General features: G+C 36.9%; 1 protein-coding gene across 1 annotated transcript in view; it reads left to right on the top strand.

Annotated features, from left to right (window-relative positions):
* Positions 1-24,028, top strand: part of LOC104519403 (RING finger protein 17) — a gene marked incomplete at both ends in the record, with an annotated part of 30,816 nt that extends 6,788 nt beyond the window's left edge. The window contains 19 exons of the mRNA XM_029086131.1: positions 596-696; positions 1,526-1,697; positions 3,071-3,147; positions 4,113-4,187; positions 5,387-5,434; positions 5,618-5,661; positions 9,198-9,359; positions 10,282-10,471; positions 10,893-11,058; positions 12,441-12,631; positions 13,560-13,698; positions 14,153-14,306; positions 15,003-15,118; positions 17,468-17,588; positions 18,319-18,436; positions 20,611-20,829; positions 21,794-21,944; positions 23,079-23,197; positions 23,938-24,028. Coding sequence (XP_028941964.1) covers positions 596-696; positions 1,526-1,697; positions 3,071-3,147; positions 4,113-4,187; positions 5,387-5,434; positions 5,618-5,661; positions 9,198-9,359; positions 10,282-10,471; positions 10,893-11,058; positions 12,441-12,631; positions 13,560-13,698; positions 14,153-14,306; positions 15,003-15,118; positions 17,468-17,588; positions 18,319-18,436; positions 20,611-20,829; positions 21,794-21,944; positions 23,079-23,197; positions 23,938-24,028 — 2,454 coding nt within the window. The remainder of the gene's footprint in view (positions 1-595; positions 697-1,525; positions 1,698-3,070; positions 3,148-4,112; positions 4,188-5,386; positions 5,435-5,617; positions 5,662-9,197; positions 9,360-10,281; positions 10,472-10,892; positions 11,059-12,440; positions 12,632-13,559; positions 13,699-14,152; positions 14,307-15,002; positions 15,119-17,467; positions 17,589-18,318; positions 18,437-20,610; positions 20,830-21,793; positions 21,945-23,078; positions 23,198-23,937) is intronic.
* Between the last annotated feature and the right edge of the window lie 385 nt (positions 24,029-24,413).

The raw sequence follows: 24,413 nt of genomic DNA, 5'->3' as shown, positions 1-24,413 counted from the left end.
AAAGCCCAACATCTCAGCAGCTCTAATGTAATAACTCATGCTTACAACTGCAGTCTTCCAACAGCTTTTCAACAAAGACTGGTAACTGCTGAAGCAGTCTTGCATTACTGAGAATTTTTTTTCCATAGTCTCTTCATTAAATGTAACTAAATTAAATAGCAACAAAACTGATACTTAGCCAGAATCTTTTTTTTTTCCTTTATGCTTACAGTGAATTAAAAAAAACAGTAGAAGTTTAATCATGCTAGTTATCTGTGTATGGTGCTATATTAGAATGTCGACTAAGGAGAGTCAGGCAGAGCCCAAGATCTATGTGTTTGTTGCCTCATAGACCTAAAGACTTGGTTTGACACGAAGATCCAGACAGTGCAAGCTGGGTATCAGTTAGAGAAAACAAAGGGATAAACGAGCTGTAATTTTTTCTGACTTGTGCCCTTTTTTTTAATACCAACCACAGTGTGGTTGTCACTCTTTCTGCTGAAGTATTGATTGCTGTCCTACCGTTCATTGCTTCTGTTCTGAATTTAAAAAAAAAAACCTAATGTGAGAGAAATGAAATAATAAATGCATGTTTATTCAATACTGAATGAAATAGATGCTGAAATACTTGGAATCAATAGTGAAGCAGGAAGGAGACAGAGTTGCAGAAACTGCAGATAGGACATTTGATGAACTTGTTACTTCTCTCCTGTCAAGGTAATAATCTGGTATATAGGATGGTGAGGGTGCATTGTCTTTATCAACAGGTTATTTCTAATTCAGATAAAAGCATTCTAAATAAGATTTCAGTCTTCCTCATAACAGTATTTCGTAATTTTAATTTTAGTGCAGTATTTTTGCTCTTTCATAGTGGCATCTTGGAGCTGGTTTGCGTGGTTGGAAAACACTAGTGCATTTGCAGCCTCTGCTCTTTAAAAAAAAAAAAAAACTTAGCTTAATGATGTTAGTTTTCTGAAATAGCTCAATTTTGATAGTGTTTTGATACTGTCACTAGTGGATGACCAGTGTAACCAGTGAGAATTACTTTTTAAAAAATAGCCTTTTGCAAATTTTCAAGCTGATAGAAGCCCAAGGACACTTTATTTCTTAGTTTTCAAAAATACTTGCATATTCAGATTTAAGGTAAGGAAGGGTGTCAAAGCTTAGGATTCCAGAAGAGCCTCTGATGGAGAGGACCCAAGATCTTAATAGACTAAATAGTAAAATCCAACTACTGAGTTTTCAGTTGGATGTGTATGGAAACATTAGGAGGCTTGAATGGAAGAGTGCTTTAAACATTTAATAAAAAAATGTTTCTCCGAACCAAGTGGTTTTTCAGTGTGAACTCTAATTTTTGTGGTTCCTCCGATTACGAAGTGGGTTTTCCATGCTTTCCACTTTTCACTGTTGGAGGAAAATGATATTTCTGTGTGAGATGTATCCACTTTGCGTTGTGGTATAACTGACAATTGTGTGTTAAGGTTGAAGTTTGAATCTGTACAGCTGAGTGCTTATTAAATTTTGAGAAGTAATGTTTTCAATACAGGAAAAGGAATTTGTGTGCAGAATTAGTGGAGAGTATCAACAACTATAGTGCTGGTATTGCAAAAGCTAAGGAAGTCATTGAAGAGAAGAGAAAGTGCTTGATTGGTGCCATTAGGATTGCAAAGGAATTAAAAATTACACCCTCTGTAAGAACCTATTGTGATCTCGCTCAGGTAACTACATTCTTGCACTGTGAAATAATTTATTTCTAATAAATACATTCAAATTTGGATTGAAAGGTTCTGTGAGCTGTCTTTCAGTTTGCTGACTTCAATATTGAGATTTCTGCAATAATGTGTTCTTACACACACACACGAGTTTATATTTGGTTTTGGTCACGAATTTGGGTCTGGTGACTGACATGAGAAAATAAAGATCATTTGTGCCTCAAAGAGCTTGCTATCTGAAACAGCAAATGAAGGGGGAAGACAGGAAACTCTGACACTGATCAGTGAAAGGGCAGTGTGTGCAGCACTTCAGAAGTCTCTCAAGCCTTTCCAATTCCAGAGCTCTCCAACCCTCTCACTGATCTGCTCCAGAATTAGTATTACTCCTGATCCTCTTGGTCCCAGGCCTTTGCTTCCATTTCTTCCTCCCCATCATACTTGCTGTTCATAGAAACACACTTTACCTGCTGTGCTGTGTCAGACCAAAGGTCCATCCTGTGTAGTCTCCTATCTCTTGACAACAGAGGGGAAAAGATGCTTGGAGGAAGAATCTAAGAACCTGGGCATGTAGTGAGTGTAGGAAGTTGAAGGTTAAGGATTTTATAGTCAGTAGGCTACATCAGGGTTATTACACTGAGTAAACATTACCTCACTGTGTTGTAAGCTTGTGTAACACGTGAATGTCTTCATCATGCTTCTGGCAGGGTGTATGTGTGCTTACGTATGTGCATGATACATATGTATTCATGTGCAGTGGCAGTGAGTTCTGCTCAGATTTTAATATTTAAAATGAGGGGTATATAAAATAGCTCCCTCTATTCTTTATAAATGTGCTACCCAGTTATTTCATTTGGAGCCTTTGTAGTCCTTGTGCTGAGAAAAAAAATAACTGGTCTCATAATTCTTTGAAGTAGTGTGATTTTTTTAGACCATCATGTTCCTTGGCATCCAGTTGTCACTTTCCATATGAAGAAGTTTAGTAGTTCTCATCTGATCCAGAAAAGCAATCTGATCCCTCCTTTTTTCTGTCATTTGCCTCCATCTTGCCCAGTGTGACTTTTGGGAGCTGTCACCCACCACTGTCCTCCCATAGGGCTCCCTTCTTACTTAGAAGTCACCTTAGTAGCTATTCATACAAAAGGAAAATCAGACTCCTGCTTCTGTTTACATGCTAATATTACAAAATCCCCAACCATTAGGTCTTAGCAAGGTGTGAAGACGTAATTAAGAATTGACTGTTGGCTGTTAATAAGGATTTTTTTTTTTTTCCTGTAAAATTAAAGGTGTCATGCTCTGGCTTTGTGATGTTGTAGATAATAGGTGCCTGTATAATCTGCTTTTTGTATAATAGGAGCTAAGATTGTACTTCTTTATTTCAGGTTATTTATGATTTAAAGTTGCCAGTTGAGACTGAGCTCTCAAGAGTGAATAGTCTGAAGGAAAAAATATCTCCAAGGTAAATGACTGGAGCGGGAGGTATGTTGGGAGGTAAATGGATACACTGGTTATCTTAATTCTGTTCATATAACAGTTAAACATTAGAAATTGAGGTGCTTCACTTACATTTTACTGAAAAACTACTAGTTCAGATGTATATAAACTCATCACTAACAAGAAGAAAGCACATACAATTTGCTGCTATGTAAACAAATATATATGCATGTAAAAAAATTCTTGACAGACTCTTTCAAACTTCTCCTTCCCTTATAAGTAGAAATAAATTGGGGAGATAATGGCTTTTTTAATTATTATTATTATTTAATCAATTTCTCACCTTCAGGAAAGACTTAAATGCTTTTTGGGGCACTGATATCTAAGAAGAAATTTGTGGAAAATCCCAGTTACCATATTGCCCTCACTGGAAGTGACAAGTACGATTTCTGTATCAGAAATTAGCAAGTAAAGTGTCATGGCTGTGGTACAGCTGACACCATGCAGCTTGGTCATAGGGCTGCTCAGAGTACTGTCGTCCTAGTGAGTAAGCAACGGTGAAGGAATGGTGAAGGAGGGACAGAACTAAGATGGTGTTAGGTTGGAACATCTTGGGGATCCCATTGTATTTCAGGACATGGAACCACTCTTGAGGATAGAGTGGTTGTGTGCTATCAGAAAATAACTTATGAAAATAACTTACTGAACTAAACTGGGTGTAGGTGTGAAAACTCAGGAAGTGAATGTTGGAGTATTCTGTGCATGAGAGAGAAAAAGCGAAAGGCAAGAGAGTTTTTAAGTACGAATGTGAAGATAAATGAGCAACCAGATCTGTTGTTAAATAGGAGTGGAAGAATGAAACTGGAGTAGGGAATTAATCTCTTGGTTTGCCCCTCCATTAGTATTGTGCTGAAAAATACCATACGCCTCAAACTGTCAGTGATTGAGGTATTCACATCACCTTCTACATGTTTCTTCTCTTCTCTCAAGGCTCTTCATAAACACTGATGAGATTACATCTTTGTTAAAAAATTTGGGCAAGATTGAATGGGGAGCAACAGGGCAGTAAGTATTTTTTTAATAAAGAGGATAGGTACAGTAACTCACCTGATACACTAATGGTTAAATATTTATTGGTGATTAAATTCAATTAAAAAAAAAAATCTGTATATGCTTATGGGCTTTTAAGAGTATAATGAAACAAAGGAACACTTCAGATGCTGGTATTTCAATCAGCATTCCATTTAATCCAGTTAGTGTTTCAGTTCTGACGTTTCAGTTCTACCTGTGTTTCACCCAACTGTATTTCACTGTATCACTTAAGTTGTCAAGATATTTTATGCTGTGTGCTTTTCAGCTTAGGCTGCCATTTGGTGGTACAAACATAGAATCATTAGGTTGGAAAAGACCTTTAAGACCTTCACATCCAACCATAAACCTAACACTGCAAAGGCTACCACTGAACCATGTCCCTAAGCACCACAACTATGTGTTCATAGTACACGTAGTAAGAGATGTTTATCGTTTCAGCATATGAAAATTACTTCATGTAAGTGTAAATAAATCTCTAAAATCAACAGCAAATACTGAAATTCATAGTATTTATACTTCACAATCTAAATGCTGATTGCACCAAATAACAAAAGAAATTACTTAAGATGAATTTGAATCGGAAAAAAAAACATACTTTTATTTTAAAAATTACTATTGCCTTTGTTTTATTAGTCCCCTTTATTTCTTTTTCCCTGTGGTCTTTGACAAAAACTTGAGAAAATGGAATGGAGTTGCTTTCAGGGTTGTTGTAGTTAGCACTGATAATGTTAAAAAAAGCCTATTGCATACTGCAATGTTTGAAAATCCTGCAGGTTACAGTGGAGAGTAACTGTTAGTACAGAAGCACCTGACATGTCTTTTGTTTTTAACATGAACTATGTGTCACATTATTAACTTTTTTTTTTTTTTTCCCAAATAGTTTGTATGTGTACTTGTGGTCTCTGATTTAAGCAGTGCTAGCTCTTGTACCGAGCTGTGCCCAAGCATGCGTGCCATTTCTGTGCCAATCTTTTTAGGTTTCAGAAATCATGTTACCCTTTTTGTTATCGGTATTCAAAAACATAACACAGTTTATTTCAACCAGTTTACAAGGTGTTTTCTTAACATAGTGGTATGTTCTTAGTAAAACTTCTGCTTTGACTGGTGTGCTTTTCTGAAAACAGACTGGATTGTATTAATTTTTCTCTAAATAAATCTTTTCCCAAATATAGTGAAGATAATGGACAACATACTGTTATCCTCAATGACAAAGAAGAAATGCCAGGCTGTGATATTCAGTCATCTGTAGAGAATATGTTTCCAGCACTTACCAAACAAAGTAAAATAAAGGCTCTTGCAAATAAACTCAGTGTTCACAAAGAAGAGAATATTACCCAAGTACAAGAAACACTTCCTGTGATAAGTCATCAGAATATTCCTGCTCTACCCAAGTCTCCATCCAGCCCTGATGTCATAATAGAAGAAATATTTGAAGATGTCTTGGAAAGTAAGTTCCTTAATACCTGATGCTTTCAGTGTTCCGTGGTTGAGCACAATGTTACTTAGGTGTTTTTTATTATGTTGTGTATTTGTAGTTATGCTCTGCTCAGATGAATTCTTTTAATGACATCAGTATTTCACTTTATCTTCCTTTGAGCTAGCATAGTTTCTTTTTTGTCCTAATTCAGCTTAGCTTAATGAAGACTTTCTCACAAGTTCTCTCAGAGAGGGATCATGAGTTCCTGTGTCTGCCTGGATGATTCTCTTTGACTCTTAGTTATTACAGTTGCCCTTAGAGTTTCTGACACTGACTCCTGGAGGATGCTTTTCTGGCAGTTCCTTTGGCTTCCTGAATCTTCTCGTAGGGCATTGTCCTACATTAACTGGCAGTAGCAATTAGGTTCTTCAGCTTGTCAGGTTTTCCCTGGACTGTGTTAGTAAGAGTGTAGCTCACAGGTCCAGGAAGTGATCTTTCCCCTCTGTTAGGCTGCTGTGAGACTGAATCTGGAGTACTATGCCCAGTTTTGGACCCTGCAATACAGCACAGCACTATCATAGTGGAGCAAGTCCAGCAGAGCCTCCCAAGCTGGTGTTCAGGAGGTGCTTGGGGATAGGGCTGAAGGCATTAGGAACAAGTTGGAACAGGGAAATTACAATTAGATAATTGGGGGGGGAATTGGGTAGATGCGTCTCACAGTATAATTAAGATGCTTAAATTCAGAGTGTTCTATGTCTGCAACATACCTAGAAAATCCTTATGATGAGTAGTGCTCGGGGAGGATGAGGGAGAGGGTAGGGGTGGTGTGTCAGAGTAATTGTGGTAGCATATAGCTCTGATTAAGGTGCAATAAATTTCAGAGCTTTGGGAGTGACTGCCTAAAATAGCATATTGCAGAATCCCAATGGACTTCACAAAACTCCTGTGAGAACAAAATTCTTTCAGACTGCAGTGTTATGAGTTTCACATGTCTGGAATCTAAGAATTTTAATGATAGTTTTGTAATGTTGGAATTAGCACGTGGGCTGGCCATGTGGACACAGTCACTGTGCGTGCTTCTGTTCAGTCACATCAGGTAGGAGAGTTTTTGCCTTTGCAATACCCTTACAATACATTCAGTTTCTCTTTACTGTGTTTGCTGCTTTACTATAAATATTTAACTAACCTAATTAATTAAACTTTTCTGCTAAAACCATAAACAGATTTTCCCACAGAACAGAGGACAAAACTCTTCAAGAAGGAAACGCCTTTTCAACAGAAAGCTGGTTAGTGGTTTTCCTATGTGGTAAATGGTTTAGTTTACTAGAAGGGACCAGTCCTCTAAACAGTGAGAGCAGACAATGGAATTTGTTGGAGAGTTGGACATGGATGTTAGCATTCTAATTGGGATCAGGAATGTACTAGGAAGGAGATCTTCTGACTCTCCCTTGTTAGCATGTGTTTGCTCACATGTAAAAGCAGACTTGGGGCACATGAACTGATTTCTTTCCAGTTAAAACTAGTCTGGGAGGTGCTTAAAGTGCAGGGGTCAGTAGTTTATATACTGAATTTTGAACTGTTGTCTTGTTCTCCCTCCACGTTTAGTTTTCTGAGTTACAAGTAAATGGATAAATGTACCAAACTGAGAGTAATTTGAGGAAATAAGTTACTTCATTCAGAAATTCTGTAGGCACAGTTTGTGCGGTGCTTTGAGGTTTGCTCATTGCTGAGAGTAAATGGTAGTAAAAGTTGAAAGAGTAGAGATCGCAGTATGGGGAAAGAAAGAGACTGAGCTAAGAAGTTGGCAAAGGAAGAAGCAGATGTGGAAAATACTGCTGCAAAAAGATGGACTCAGGCTAATATTAGCATAGAAAAAAGATTAAGGAAATTGCAATTTTTTGTTTTGTTTAGGGAGGATGTTTGGTTGGGGTTTTTTTCTTTGGGTTTTTTTTTTTTTTTAACCTCAGAGTCATGTAAATATGCTCTCGCCTGACAATTTCCTGTCCAATAACTTGTGAATTCACTGGGTGGTCTTAGTGTGACAGTTTTCACTCACAGTGACACTGTGACAGTTTTCGTTCGTTGTTCTGTGTGTGATGTTTGAGCCTTTCCAGACACCCGAGTCTCTCCCATGTGTACACCAGGAGAGCAAGATCTTAAGAGATTAAAGTATCATACTTATCTGATGCATTCTTTTTATCAGTAATATGCTAAAACACATATTTTTTGCAATACTGGATCTTTTTGGATTATGAAAAGCATAATTTGAAGTTTGATATATCAAGTTTTTAATTCTCTTCTGCTAGTAGCATTAGTTATCAGATGAATAATATTTGATAAATTTTTCAAATGCTTTTCAGACAGATGTTGTTTGTTGGGATTTTTTGCATGCATTTAGTTTAAGGAACATTCTCAAACAGCTTAAAGACATCTCTTCTGGATCCATCTGGCTGCAGTGATCCAGAACAGGCCCAGCTCCTGTTACTGTTTTTGGCTGAAGGTGTCAGCCTCCACAGATCTAGTGCAGTGGCTGCTCATACATGCTTTTCCTGGTCTACTTAGACAAGTGAGCTGACTCATCACATTGCTGAAGATAGTGACCAGGGGTGATCCAGAAGAGTTAGCATACCAGTAGCTGAAATCTTTCAAGTCATTGAGACTTTCCACTCAGATACCATGTTTTCCACTGGAAATGCTCAAGAGGAATCTTGTGTCTGTTCTGGACACTGCATTTCCTCAACTTCCAAGCACAGTCCTGCATACCTGCTCAGAGTGTTTCAAATGGCAGATTCTTTGTGCCATCTTTTGTCCACAATCAGTTGTAGTTCAGAGATGGGCACAGAGATGGCAGCGTTGTAGGATGCTGCAAATCTGTCTGTTTACTGTGCCCTGATCAGTCACACAGGTGGTGTTGGATCTAGATGATGCTATCCACTCTTTGCAGGAAGTTTTGTAGTGTAACAGCTCTTGTAGGAATTGAGTTGCTACGCTTCTAAAACCTTCTGACCCATCCACCACCTTTGGTGAGTAGCTTCAGAAAGAGAAACCTGCATTTTGGATCCCAAATCGAGGCAGGTATCTGGAATACAAAGGATTTGGATGCTTAGTCAGAAGTACTGTTTATACAGGATCATCTAACTTTAGGCTTTTCCTTGATCTTCATGCATTATCACTGAATAACTATACAAAAGTGCTTAGCGTACCTGTTCTTAGAAGTGGGAGTCTTAATTTATCTACCTTATTTTCTTGAAGCTTCCTATTCCTATGTTAAATACAGAGAATACAAACTCTGAATTACCTACTTAAATTCGGGTGACCACTTGCTAAGCAGTCAGACCGCCTCTTGTTTTGCAGGGCAGCTTAAGGGAGGTAGTTCAAAAGAGAGGATTTAATCAGAAAGTAAACATGGTTACTAGTTTGAAACAAAATGTGAGCAGACTTGTCAGATTAAAAGCTAACTGAGGTAATGTTACCGTGATTAATGCAACATAAACCTAATCACATCTAATAATATTGGTTGGAGTCACTTGGACAGTATTTGATAATCTGTTTTATGTCTTACTCAGGTTCGACAGAACTAGTGTTTGTAAGCCATGTTATAAATCCATGCCACTTCTATATTCGGAGGTACTCACAGAAGAAAGAAGCAGGGGTTTTGGAGAAGAAATTAGAAAATTTTTGTTGTAATACGAGTTCATATCTCTTGCCTTCAGATGTTTTGGAACTGGGTAAATTATTAGTTTCTAAAGGTCTACATTGCTCAAAATGCTATCTTGCAGTATGTCTTAGTATAATACTATTTTTTGTTTTTTCTCCTCCCTCTTCCCACCCTCCCTTTACATAGTAAAGCGATCCTTACATGGTCTGGAATCTACAATTAATGCTTTTTGGAAAGCATTGTACATGTTGTTTGGTAAAATAGACTTATTAAATCATATACATGAAAATGGTAGAAGTAAAAAAAGACTCCGCAGTTCTTCTCAGCCTCAACAAATTGAGTGCTTAGAGTGAACAGCAGCTGAAACCTTTTCCAGCATTAGGTGGTAATTGTTAACCCATAGTTCTTTTTCAGTATACTGATTTTAATGACTGGCCTAGTTCTTTCATTACTTCAGTAAATCAGCTTTCTCTCATGCAAGCAACATTCCCTTTGAGTGGATAGATGATTTTTTTTCTTTTTTCTTTTTGAAGTTCAGTAACTAGATAAAAACTGTTCTGGAACTCAAACCAAAATATAATAATGCATTACTAAATCATTAAAATGCTTTTCTAGCCCACACATTGGCAGTGTTACTGGCTTCTAGAATGTGTTTGTAAAACTGATAAAAAGTATATCATAGCCCTCAACTTCAGTGGTTTTTTTGCCACTTCAGTAAAAGGTATAGAAAGTTTGCCAGAAACTGCTTCTTAATACAAGCCAAACAACTCCTATCTTTACGGGCATTGTGTAAATTAATGTGGAGAGAAAACTTCTGGTGGCTACTGAGACAAGGTTTATAATGTCTTTGTGTCTATTTTAGCAGTAGCACTCTTACTACCTGTGTGGAAGATGAGCAACATTAGAACATTATGCAGAACTGTAACAGTACTTCCAGTGTGAAATATCTACAAAAACTGAATTTAGTCTTTTCTTTATTTGCTTCCATATAGGCGGTAGAACTTTTATTAAGAGTAAGGAAACTGGAATGTGGTGCCGTGGAACTATCACTGAACTAATTCCCTTAAAAAGTAAAAATGAGAGGAAGCCTTGTGATCCAATAAGATACAAAGCTGGTGATATTGCACTGTTGGAAGTGTTCCTGATCGATTTTGGGAGCTCTATAGTTCTCATTTTCCCAGGGTACGTTTACAGAGAGGGGTTTTTGTCTGCAATTGTTGTCCTTGACTGTTGCTATTCAAGAGGATCTTTGATAAGAAACAAGTCCTCCATCAGCTTCACACAACCAAATACCCAAATGACACTAATGTTCTGTACGTACCTATTTCCCACAGGAAGAGTGGCAGTGTATGTGAGTACACAAGTGTACAAGCCTTCACACGTTAAGATGTTTAACTGAGACTTGCATTGCAAAAGAGAACAGGAGTCCTCAGTGTAAAAAAAAAAAAATAATAATAATTTGAGACTTTCTAGTTTTGTTTCAGTGACATGACATTATGCCAATTATTGCAATAATGAATTTAATTTGAGTCTGGTGTTGTGTTGGGGTTTTTTGCTTTTCTTTTAAGCTACCACTGCCTTTATTTATTCCCATTGACAATAGAGATGCTGCTGCTGAAAGGCCTGAACTTGCTACTCTGCAGACCATTGAAACAGATGACATTTGTTTGTTCATGAGGAAGCCCAATCAGCATATTGAGGCAGAACTTGAAGCCGTTCCTCCTTTAGCAGTACGGTGTTCACTGAAGGATGTTGTTCCCACAAATGCAGTGAGTAAAAGCTGTTTGTACTAGTTCAAGAGATCTTTTTTCTTCCTAAGATTTATGTTAAAGAACTTAAGTACATAATTTACAATTATTGTATTCCAGTATAAACAGAAGGAAACTTGAGAGGAGTACAGTGTATATTTTATTTAAAAAAAAAAAAAAAAAAATCCTCTCTTGTAAACAGATAAGTTGCATTGCTTTCATTAGAAAGGAAACAAGTGCTTATAGCAGTCTGTCTTAAAAAGCTCCTGCATTTACAAGTAATATGCTTCAGGTTTAAAATTTCACTCCTCTTACTCTAGACATGTTCTTTAGTCAAATTTAAAAACAAATTACAGAACTGATATTTATTTCATGGCTGGCTAATAACTTTATGCAAGTGTTATCTTTCAGAAATCATCCAAACAGAGAAGAAATGGCTTCAGAATTAAGAGAATGTTTTCAGGGGTTGTCCTTTGTTACTTAAAATTCTTTGCCACCTATTGAAAAGTGTTATTTGTTCTCTTTCAGTATAACAACAAATAAAAGTACTGTCAGCTTTTATGCCATTCCAAAAAGGGCATCTACTGCAGCATTGTTTTCTTCAATATTCACTGATGTTTTAGGCTTCCTTTAGTTTTGCAGCATTCACATGGGAGTGAACTATGTCCAGTGCAGCTGTGCATTTCTAGCAGTATAGCTGCTGGTTGGTTTGGGGTTTTTTTACCAAATTTTTCACTGGTCTGGTGTTGTCTGAAATAGCTTTAAACACGGAAAATCTGGAACAGTTTTCACAGGTGTGGGTAAAATGCCTTCCTTGAACATGCTTTCATTTTTTTCACACCTAAAAAGCACAGATTTGCAGTATCAAATGAGAAATGCATTAACTTGATCCAAGAGAAATAAATTCAGACAGGCTTTTTCAGGGTAGATAAAATGTGAAGAAGGATGTTGTGGAGAGGAGGAATGTGTAAATAGACCAAACTATGTAGTACATCTGTATAAAGACACAAAAAAGATAGGGAAAAACTTTCAAACTAATTGGGAGAGCAGAAATCTAAGTCATGACATGAAACAGTATATGACAATTCTGGTTTATCTGTCAAGAATCAGAGGGGATGAAATCTTGAATCTTTAGAAGAAATGTGATGGAAACTGCAGCCCTTTGATCTGACTCAGTTTTATACAGTTAAATATGCTTATAGATCCATCATAGAATAATGTTTAGTGCCATCCTGACTATGTACTAGACAGTCTAACAATGTGTTCAGTATTTCATCTGTTCAGATGCGTTTGTGCTCCCTTCCTTGCTTTTATTTTATTTTATTTTTAATTACTATCTATATTTTAACATTCTTCACACATCTAACACATCTTCAGTAACTTTTTCTTTCTTCCTAACACAGAGTGAAGGTTGGGAAGAGGAAGCAACGACAAAATTTTTAGAAATGGTAAACAATAAAGTTGTTTTAATGACCATATTTAGAGAAGAGGATGGTGTTCTCATTGTGGATTTGAAAAAACCTCCATTTAATAAAATAAACAGTAATATGCCAGTGTCTCTCAAGGATGCATTAGTGTTTTTAGACTTGGCAAGGTATGTGTTTTCCTTTAGTTTATGCTCTTACACAGTAAATGTCAACAGCATAATACTTATAAAATGAAGTTTACCAAGCGCGTTGGTGTTGCAGTGTTTGATAAATTAATGTGTTGATGTATTAATCTTCAGCAACATCTGTTGATTTGCTTTTTACTGCTTAGCACTGTGGCATACTCAGTTTGCACTAGACAGGGCTTTATTTGGATAATGATTTTTATTTTAGAAAATGATAAAATTTAAATTTCTCTACAAGTTTGAGTAACAAGGGAGTGAAAGGAGAAGCCCATAGTGTCTACCACAGGCAGAAGAACGTACAGAAATCAGCCTTGTATCTGTTAGATTTAGCTGGTAGGCAGTGACAGGCTAGTCAGCACATCAGAACCAGCGGCGTGATGTGATGCACATAGCACAATGAATAGGAGAAACAAGGGTAGGGCAGAAGGGGGAGTTTGATGTTAGGGCAGAGGAGAGCCGCTTTGGAGGGAGCGTAACTGGTTATGCTGGTGAGAACAGTGGGAGGCAGTTTCTTGGTGTATCTGTGTTCCTCGGGCAATTGCTTTTTCTCATAAGTGAGGAAAAGGAAATCTAAAAGAAAATAATTTTGTCAGTGTAGTAGATTCTAGCCTTTTACTGTATCTTTTTAACAATTTAAATGTACACTACTGCATCCCAAATAACAAAATCTTTTAGGAGTCAGCTGCCGTATATCATTCTTCATATGTTACATTTGGGATGGGAAAAGCATTAGAGAGAATTGGTTGCACCAACTGCAAGAAGGAACATCCAAGCTATTCATACAAACATGCAAATCAAGTTACTTTTATAAGACCACTTTGCATTTTTCATGGGAAATTTGACTATAAAAGGGTTCATTCTCACTTAATTTTGACAGAATTTATTAAAAATTTCATTTTGTTTACCTTAGGTTTAGATCACAGCCTCCCAGTCAGTTAGAAAATAATACCATCTTGCAGTATAGTCCACCTAAGATTCCACAAGAAAGAGAAGAAGTCTCTGTTACAGTTTGTCACATTAATAGTCCAAGTGATTTCTATCTCCAGTTGGTAAGTTTAGAAATACGGTCTATTTAAATAAAACTCTGAACATGAATGTTGAGCTACTTGTAGTCCACATGAAAAAAGCTACAATTGTCATTAATTTCTGTCACTTATTACCAGTTTTAGGATTCCTAGAATTAAGATTATTGATTCCTACAATCCTAGATTAATTTCAGGAATTCTTAGAATTCCAGAAAGTTAACATTTTTTTGTCAGTTTTGTTATATGGTTAATTCCTCTGTGGGTATATAGTGTTTCACTTTTTAGAGTGGTGATTGAACAGGGCAATATTAAACAATTCTTAGGCTCTTTAATTCACTTTATGTGTTCATAACTACTGTTTAATTTGGGGAGGGAAGACTAGGAGGTACAGTACTAGAAAAAATGTCCCTTAAAAGAGCAAAAATACCATTAAAAAAAAAATCCGGTGTGTATGTGTGTTTTGTTTTTCTTACTTTAGAGAGAGAGCCTGGATTCTTTAGCTCTTCCAAAGAAAATTCAGGAGGTATATAAACATAAGTATGGGAAAAACTTGGAAATTGTCCGTCCAGTTGAAGGCCAAGCCTGTATTGCAAAACAGAAGGATGGGAATTGGTACAGAGCACAGATTATAGGTGAAGTATTGATTCTTTCACTCTAATGCTAAGTTGCAAAATCAGATGTGGCACTAGATCAGAGTCAGACACTGGATAGGAATAGTAACAGCCATTATTTTTGCCAGGCATTCTTGTACTAATAGTAGGTTCATGAAGTCAGTAGTATTAATTCACGTTATATTCTTTTGCTATTAATGGAGAGGTTTATACATTTTTTTAAGTGGTATACTTTATTTTCTATATAGTGTTAAAATTCTATTCTAAATTATTTTAATTAATGTTTTACTTACTATTACAGTTAGAACTATAGATTCATCTGTTACAGCCAACCTCTGAGTGTAACTAGTGTGGGTTAGTAATTCCCCACTGTAATTCCCAGGAGGATGGGTGTTGTACTTGTGCTGACCTCTGCGTGTATGGGCAGTGTGGCATGCCTGTATGCTGGCATATCTACTTGGCATGTATTTAATGTGCCAGTGTCTCTTAAAGTGATGAGGTGGAAGGGGACCAAAATGCTAACTCTGTCATTTCAGGAACCCAAAAGAGGTGGCTCTTAAATGTAGGGGTTTTTTTACTGGGTTATAGCACATTTGAAAACGTGGTCATTTATGATGATATGGTGTAATTGTGGATTTTGCTCTGAAATTCTGGTGCCTTAGCCTGTATCAGATAACTCATTTTTTGTTTTAGTAACTTGGGTTGTTTTTCCTGAAGGGCTGCCAAGTCGTCAAGAAGTTAAGGTAAAATATGTTGACTTTGGCAACATTGCGAACTTAACTCTTAAAGACATACGCAGAGTGAAAAAGGAATTTCTGAGCTTCCCAGAAAAGGTAAATTTGTGCTTACATGGATTAAGTACTCAAAATTAATAGAATCTCAGTGGATGGAAGGAGAAAGAGAGGGTTGTTAACATTCTGAAGTAAAGAAAATGTTAAGTAGGTTCCTTTTCACATGGGTTTATGATGTGACTTATTTAATATGTTTTGGGTGCACATTGAAAACTTTTTTTATATCATTCAGTTTTAAATTAAATCTAATATTACCTTGCAGTGAGGAGGTATATATACATTGTGTGTGTTTTATTCAAATGCCTTCTTTTTCTCCATAGTAAGCCAAATTAAATTTTACATTAACTCATCTTCAAATTATGGTCTAATAATGGTCTTTCAAAAAATTTTTTTGTTTGTTTGTTTTATGGCATTTCAGGTTTATTGTTTTCTTAACTTCAGGTATTACAGAAATTTCCCCCTTCTGACAAGAAGAAAAACTGAGTGGGAAAGGAAATGGCAAAGTATTTCTGTCAAAAAATGACATAAGTAGCAAATAATTATTTTTCCTCAGCTGTTCATTCAATAGTTCTGGTTGCCAACCATAATTATGCTAAACTTTAAAACTTCATATGTTGTTAAGTGTTTTTTAAGCTGTCACAGGCACCAGAAGTAGTGATTGTTGTAACTAACTTTGGCTGTCATCTTTTACTGAAAATAGGATTCAGTTGTTTATATTTTGAGCAGATGTTTCTGGGGAAAGTTTAGTACAAAATAATTGAGCCTTTTTTGACAGCAAGGAAGAGGAAGCATTCTGAAAATCACAAAACATTCTTGCAGTTGTAATGTCTTAATGTGTTAGATCAAAAAAGCTAATGAATAAGGATATTGGGATTTTCATTGTGTGTTATCCCATCATTCCAACTGATTACTTGTTATTGACCAAATATAAACCCTCAGAAAAATCTGTTAGTAGTGTGTCAGCTCTTGAGCACATATTACTCTACCTCCTCACTTTGTACATAAAGGAGAAGGGCCTGAAGACTTACAGATACAGATGGGTGTATGACCACTAGAGAATTGTCTAAAAAACTTGAACCCATCAGTTATTCTCAAATTTCAGCATTCTTATGCCATATAGAGGTTATGGTGGAACACTCTGGCAAGGTGTTTGTACTTGAAGTTTGTGTAAGAAATAACTTCCTGTTGCTATTAGTTTTAATGCAAGCAGTAGAAGGATCAGCAGGCTTGAGTCTGCTTGTGTGTTGCTATGGTTTAAAATGTTTTCTATTTAAAAAAAAAAAAGGGGGGGATTTAAAATTCCTTGAAACATGAAGGAACACAAGATTGTGAAATCAATCCTTCAGAAAGTAAGGGTATCAGAAGTGCAGTTTCTTGTGCAGGTCTGTCCTGTTGTATGTACGCTTTGGTAAGCGTTCACATGTGATCACATACTGTGTTGCTTCAAATGTAAGTTGGTCGTTTAAAGAGATTTGAATTCGGCTGTTGAAAAAGAAGTCAGACTTTTTTCAAGCCATTAACACAGTTTGCAGGTATTTTAATGGACTTGGATGCTGCAGAAATCTTGGCCAAGACTCTAATGAGCAGTGTTTAATGTAGTGTTGGTTTTGTCATCTGCAGCCCTTTCTTTCAATGGTTATTAGCCTGTCTGTCAGTCTTGTTTCATATTCCTAACTGCCTGTATGCTAAGATTATCTGCACAAAACATTCTTATTTCTCGTTTTTATTTCCTTTCTCTCTCTTGTCCCCTTCCTGTGTTACTCTACTTTCTTTCAGTGCAATAAATGAGAAGGAGGGAACAATAATATTCACAGTTAATTTAAAATTGAGCCATAATATAATCACCAAAGTCTGAAATAACAGTGCTAAACAAAAATTCTTTCAATCAAAGTACTTCATCTCATCTGATTTCCTGTGTGTCTCTTTTTTTATGTCTCCTAATTAATACCTTTTGAAAATCTGGCAGGTATTTTCTGACACAGGTGTACTGTGGTACTCTGGTGTCTCTGTTCAGTCCTTCAGACTTCTACATTGGTATAGTCATGTTAATCTTAGATGCTTGGAGTTTGAGTTACTACATCATGATAAGCAAAATGGGATGAAGGTCTCTGTAGTAGTAATCTTCCCTAATCTCTGCACCCAGTTCTATGCCAAACCATAAAGGACAACAAGAAATAAGCTCTATTTCTGCAAGAATGTATCTGAATTTGAGGTTCATGCTCAGCAGGGAGCGGGAATCATCTTAAATCAAATAAATTAATGATAATGTGGAACAAGAAGCCAAGGTCATGCTGTCCTGCATGAGTGCAAAGCAAAGGCTGTGATTTGGCTGTAATGAGATGGTCGTGATACGTGGTGGTGGTAGATAATGTAATTTGCATTATTCTTTAGGCAATTAGGTGCAGGCTGGCTTACATTGAGCCTTATAAAGGGGCAAATGAATGGACTAGAGAAGCCAAGGAAAGATTTCAACAAATAACTGAAGATAAACTTATGCTGTGTTCAGTTGTTGGTAAGTTGCCAAGAGTGTTGCCATTGATTTATATTTGAATATTATTAAATTAACTCAACTGGGGAATCATGCACTTTGATATTCTAAATGGTATTTAATTGAAATGCTTATGTTCATACTTGCAATGGGTAGCCTGGGGTGACAGTATCTAAACATGAACTAATTGGAGGAGACTTCTGACAAAAGCTCTGTTTATGTCTTCTCTTAAGGACCACACCACCAATACGTGATATATATGTGTACTGGCTTATTAATATGGACTTGTTTGCAAAAGTCCTACCTATCCTTGACTCTTCCTGACTTTATTGGTAGCTGGGAGTGTGATCACTGCTACTCTAAAACATCGTAAAAAAAACCCCAAAACTCAGATAACACATACCTGCCTTAGTAGTATTTTTGTCAATACCATGTATTGTTAATATGCAGCTAGTTATTTTTCAGCACCTGTGGAACGGTGATTTGGAACCCATCTAGTAAATGAAATTACAAGTAGCAGTTATTTTCTTTGTACAAAAGCATTTTGTAATTGTGGATTTCCAATTAATGCTATAGGTATGTGCAGAGGTAAGCCTCTGCATGCTGTTGATGTTCAGAATCAATTATTTATTAAACCAAATGTAATTTTACAAAATTCTGTCTCTTGGTACCATTTCCCATGTCTCCAAAAACATAAATAGTCTTTATACTGTCACTGATTGGCACTAATTATGTTTATATTATTTATTCACAGAAATTTTAGATAACAACATCTTATCTGTTGAACTCTTTGACTCCTCTGCTATTCATGGAAGACGCTTTAGTATTAATTGTCAACTAATTGTAGAAGACCTAGCATCCTACATACCTCGGTAAATACACTGTGCATAACTTTAAGTGTTTAGAAATACTGAATTTGTGTGACAAAATTACTGGCTAAAGTCACCTCCGATGTCTGGAATTTACCACATTTGTGATAATTTTGTTACAAATCAGCAACTGATGTAAGTTACAGAGTGAAACACTGCAGTTTGCCTTAGTTGAATTCTCAAACTAAATCTTGACTAACACAATTTATTGAAGTTGTTTCAGAGGTTGGAGATGAATGTTTGTATCATACTTGTTTGTATCATACAACACCAAGTTGGGTAGCAGTGTTGATCTGCTTGAGGGTAGGAAGGCTCTGCAAAGGGATCTGGACAGGCTGGATCGATGGGCCAAGGCCAGTTGTATGAGGTTCAGCAAGGCCAAGTGTTGGGTCCTGCACTCAGGTCACAACAACCCCATGCAACACTACAGGCTTGGGGAGGCGTGGCTGGAAAGCTGCCTGGGGGAAAAGGACCTGGGGGTGTTGGTCAGCAGCCGACTGAACATCAGCCAGCAGTGTGCTCAGGTGGCCAAGAAGGCCTATCAGGAATAGTGTGGCCAGCAGGACCAGGGAGGTCATCCTTCCCCTGTACTCGGCACTGGTAAGGCTGCACCTCGAGTGCTGTGTTCAGTTTTGGGCCCCTCACTACAGGAAAGATGTTGAGGTGCTGGAGTGTGTCGAAAGGACCACAAAGCTGGTGAAGGGGCTGGAGCAGAAGTCTTATGAGAAATGTCTGGGGGAGCTGGTGTTGTTTAGTCTGGAGGAGAGGAGGCTGAGGGGAGACCTTATCGTGCTCTGCAACTACCCAAAAGGAGGGTGTAGCAAGGTGGGTCTCAGTCTCTTCTCCCAAGTAACAAGTGATAGAACAAGAGGAAATGGCCTCAGGTTGCACCAGGGGAGGTTTAGATTGGATAATAGGAAAAACTTCTTCACCAAAAGGGTTGTCAAGCATTGGAACAGGCTGAACCTTGGAGTCTGAAGTTCATTCCAAATTGATTGTTTTTTCTGATGGATCTGCAATGATAATACTATACTGGAGTTACTGGGGGGAGGGTTGGGAGAACTCCCCATGGCAGATTGACCATCCGTTTCGTGGTTCAGACTAGTTGTATGCAAAGTGAGCATATTTATGAGCTACAGTGTTCCATTTCTTTCCTGGTTCTACAAATTAGCTGTTTTACCCAGCAGTTTCCAAATATGTGCATCAGGAAGGTTTGCATAAGTAATTGTGTAGCAGTATATAGTGGATGATTCAATACTTCCTGTAATTTTCTCTCTTGAGAGAGCAGGTTCCTTCCTTCCCATGATAGAAAAGACACATGATAGAACTCTGAAAACCGAAAAGAGTTTCTTCCTGGAGGCCCAGAAGTGGCCAGCAGTTAACTCATCCTTGCTTTCTCCTTTAGTCAGTGATGTTTACAAGAAGCCAGTTATTTTGCATTAATGGGGGTTTTTTTTCAAGCTGCAATGTCTTTCATCTCTAGTTGTCACAGTTCACACAGACTTGTACTAAGCTGGGCTGTGGCTCAGACTACATACCAGCCAACTCTTGATTGCTGCTGGGCTTTATTCTGTCCAGTTCATACAGTTTAAACAAGTTTTCATCAAGGTGTTATCGTGACCATACCATTCAGTACTCTACATAGGAAAATGCTAAAACCAGTTGTGTTGCATTTGTATCCTCAGGGAATGCTAGAAAGGTAAGTGTTTCATTAATTTTATTATTATTTACTTTTCAGGGGAATATTGATGCGTCTTAGAAGTTGAATGTTGCAGCTTTTACTCAGAGGCAACGTTAATTTCCAAAAGCATGATATTAGTAATTTGGTGTTGTTTAAGCCAGACACAAACACTAATGTTCAGCAGCCCTTGTGTCAGGCTTGTTTTTCTGCTGGCAGACTACATGTAGTGCTTTTATCTGTCAGTAGAAAGTGCAAGGATACCTTCTGAAGGAGAATAAAAATAAGTTGCTATCATGAGTGTTTCAGAAGTATCATTTTAGAAATGGTTTTGTCTTTTATTGGGATTTTTTTCTGCTTTTTTAAGTTACTCGTTATTCTGCGCTCTTCTTCATGTTGAATGATTTCTGTCATGTTGACCTGTGATTATTGAGCTCTTTTTCACTTTGTTTAAAATGTGTTTGAACTTTACATTCTCATTACTTCATGCTGTTTACAGGTACACTGAAAGTACTGCTGTAAAGCCCAATGAAATATGGGATGTTCTAGAAGAAATTCCTGAAGCCTCGGAAGCTTTAAATCCTACGGTCATGGAACCTGTGAATGAAGGAGAATTCAAATCGCTTTATAAGAATGAACTACAAGGGAAAATAAGTCATGTTGTGTCTCCTAGTAAAATTTTTGTACGGTGGCTGTCATCAGAAACTGTACTGAAGAGGTACTAAAATTCAAAGAACTCTTCTTGAGTTGAGCCATTCTTATTACGAACTGGTGAAGTATAGTTAGAACAAACTCTGATTAGGGTTGCATTTGACATTGGGTACTTTTTTGAATGCTACTGAATTATCTTGCTGCTTTGAGGAAGGTATAGGAACAGAAGACAGATAGGCACTATGTTGTGGTTTATTAAGTATTTGTGATTCCAAATGAAGTATCTGATCTAACTCCTATTTCAAATCAGTTTTAATGTAGTAAGTATTGAGGCCTGATAAATGCAACTCTGTCCAGAAAGATTAAGTCCTTCTGCTCTTTCTTTTCTCCTTCCTTTGTTAGAAATTTTGTTAAATAATAGCAGTATACTAAGTCATAGAACTTCAGTCAAGTCAGTTCTTTCAACGTGATTCTCATACACTGTTAGGGAGGTTCGAAGGCAACGGCTAGACATAGTGTATCAGCCTTCCTTTGGTAGATATTTAGATAACATTTAGGCAATTGCACGTACTATTAGAAGACAGTTAAATGGAAATACCATTGCTTAGGCAAGTTGCTTATATTCTGCCTCTTATTTCTCCTTTCTTTCATCTTTTTACCTTCTTGCATGTAGCTACCTAGACTCCCATTGAATTAGTCGTAACACTAAAGGAGTACCACGCTCTCAAGGTGTTGAGAGAAAATAGTGCATCTTTCAAATAGTGCTGTACAGAAGGGTCAGGATCACTGAGGTTAATTCTGTTGCTTAAGAAAACATGGTAGTTTTACAGAATTTTAGTCAGATTGCATGTGTTTTGAAGCTCCATTTTATGTATTTCTAACATGTCATGAAGAAAAACTACAATGCTATTCATCTATTAAACAGTTACTAAAACTTTACTGTAAGCTAGTTAAGCAGTAATGGACTAAATAAACCCTTTGTTCACTGGATAAAATTTTACCACTAAAAAAATTTGTTTTTTGAATGTTAGTTTACAGGAGAAGATGGCTGCCATCTACAGAGAATCCCAGCCACAGTCCATAAAATGGGAAAGTAGTATGCACTGTGCTGTTTATGTACATGATTTGAAACAGTGGCAAAGAGGTCAAATAACCAGGATTGTCTCTGAAACAAGTGCAGAGGTAAACCTGTTATCTCAAGAGGGTTCATACTTTTCTTTCTAAAGTTTGTAAGTATTAATTGATTAAAATAATGTCAAATCTTTGCTTCTTATTTCTATGTTAATATTTTCTCATACAGCCTTCTGCTTTTGTCAAGAGTTTTAAGTTATGTTGTACATTGCTGCAAATAACATTACTGCCTCATCAAAGCTCAGGTGACTTTAGCAGAGAACCTGGTAGTTGAGGAAGGCTTGTGAGGTTGACTTTGTGTATGTTTACACTACACTTGCAACATAGCACAGATTTCCAAGCTGTAGCCTAACAGTTTAGCTTAGATTCCAGAAGCTGTGTGAACTTGAGGGTCATATTAATTCAAAGATAATTATTCTTCCTGAAAGATGGAGCCAGTTGAACTGAGTGCAGCACCACAGAAACACATGCAGTCATGCTGTTGCTTGAACCCTAAACAGATGGTGATGCACTGTGCCATGTAGATGTAACATCTTCCACAGTAACTTCTCACACAGTGATGCTTTAGACATGGGTTTTGTTGCACTCATTTGAAAAGAGTAAGGAGCATCAGAAGAGGCATTTCATTAATAGATAACTACTTACCTCAAAAGTAAGCGTGGCTTTTTAATCATACAGATAATCCAGGACTGGATTATCATTGGTTCTCTCCACCATCATCAGATTATGCATGTAGGTCTTGTTCGTAGGAAGTAGGAGTAGGACTTCATATACTTCTGGTTTGCATCATCTGCTTTCTTAAGGCTTAGAGCCCTCAAACAGCTATTTAACCACATCAGAATAAAAAGCAGTGGGTGGAGGAGAGCTATTTTGGTGTTTCCAGGTTTGCAAATTCAAATGCACCAACATAACTGAAGCAGGGGAAAAGAAATTTTCTAATTTAACAACAGCTTCTGTAAAGTTGTTTAACCCCATTTCAGCACATCTATGTTTTGTCCTCTAGATACACTGTGGTGGTCATTTGTGTTGTGTGATGGAGTACTTAGGTGCAAAGGCCATTTGTTGAATCCTGCTAATGTTTGTTTGAGTTTTGTTTACCTATTCAGACATGCTTTGAATTATCATTTGTTACAGATAACAATAAGGGGGGGTTTCTTCTTTCTTCTGTTTCATTGTCTGTAACAGGTAATACTCTATGATTTTGGAGCTGAAAAAACAGTGGATATCAGCTGTCTAAGAAAACTTGAGGAAAATATGAAGAAAATTGGGACATTAGCAACAGAATGTTCCTTGGTAGATATAAGGTAGCCTTTCACTTATACTGGGTAGCCGTGTTAGAAACCTAATCATGACAAAAACTTAATATTTTCCTGTGTTAGCACTGATTATCTAAGATTTGGATGTAGTTTGCTTTTTGAATAGAGAAGAAATGGGGTAGCAGATGTGGTCTGTAGTAAAGTGGAAACTGTGCTGTAGAAAGAAAGAATGTTTATAGGATGAATTATAAATAATGGACAGGTGGTAGAGAGGTTTTTCTTATTTCATTGAATGCTTTTTTTACTTGGCTCAGAATTTGAGATGAGTTAGACCTCATGAAAATACACAGGTCCCTCTTTTCTGGACTGTGAAAAAGAGAGAGAATCAGGGTATTCTTCCAGGTATTTTTTTTATGTGCTGTCTGTACTGTGAAGAAAAAATAATCATATTTGTAACACCCATTCCCTGAATGAATATAAAAAGCCCAATTTGCAGATGAAGTGTTTTTCCTTTGTTCTGTTAAGACAGGTGTCATACTTCTGGAACTCATGATCCTCCTCAGTTTTGAAGTTTTGGGGTTATATTTTTTAATTCTTCGTGTCATATAGATCCAGAGCTTAATAATGGTTTCTTTATACTGTTGAGTGTAATGGAGATTCTCGTTTTTCCTGATCAGTACAGGCAGTTTCAAAAAAATCAAAACTTGGTAAAGGGAAGGGTTTATGGTTAAACGCAGGAGATGCCAACTTCTTGTGTACTAAAGGAGTTTATAATTTTTTTCTATTAGACCAACAGGTGGAAGCACACAGTGGGCAGCAACAGTGTGTGAATGTTTATCCTATTACCTAACTGGTTCACAAGTGAAAATAACCATACAGGTTTGTAATCAAAACCAGCGGTATTTCTAAAATTTCTGTCAGGTTGTCTGTTAATTTAGGTTTTTTTCTGAATATTTTCATTCTTCAAAAAAGTCCTGAGTGGAACTTGAATGGATTGCTGTTTGATGAAGGGAAAAAGATTTTTTTTTTTTTTTTCTTTTTTCTGCTTTATTTTCGTTACTCACTGGAGCATTAGAGCAGTTTGGCTACCCAGTGTGGAGAAAACATAGTCTTGGATATACTTAGTTACTGATGAATAATATTTACATCTTTGATTACTGGATGCTGACAGCTTTTATGGACAGATGAGCAAGATGCTCATGTTCTTGATGAGAAGAGTTTCAGCAGATACCGTCTTAGTATTCATAGAATCATAGAATGGTTT

The sequence above is a fragment of the Antrostomus carolinensis genome, unplaced genomic scaffold (genome assembly GCF_000700745.2).
Source record: "Antrostomus carolinensis isolate BGI_N321 unplaced genomic scaffold, ASM70074v2 scaffold20397, whole genome shotgun sequence".
Lineage (NCBI taxonomy): Eukaryota > Metazoa > Chordata > Aves > Caprimulgiformes > Caprimulgidae > Antrostomus > Antrostomus carolinensis.
The sequence above is the reverse complement of the archived record's forward strand: the minus strand, read 5'-3'. Positions and strand labels throughout refer to the sequence as shown.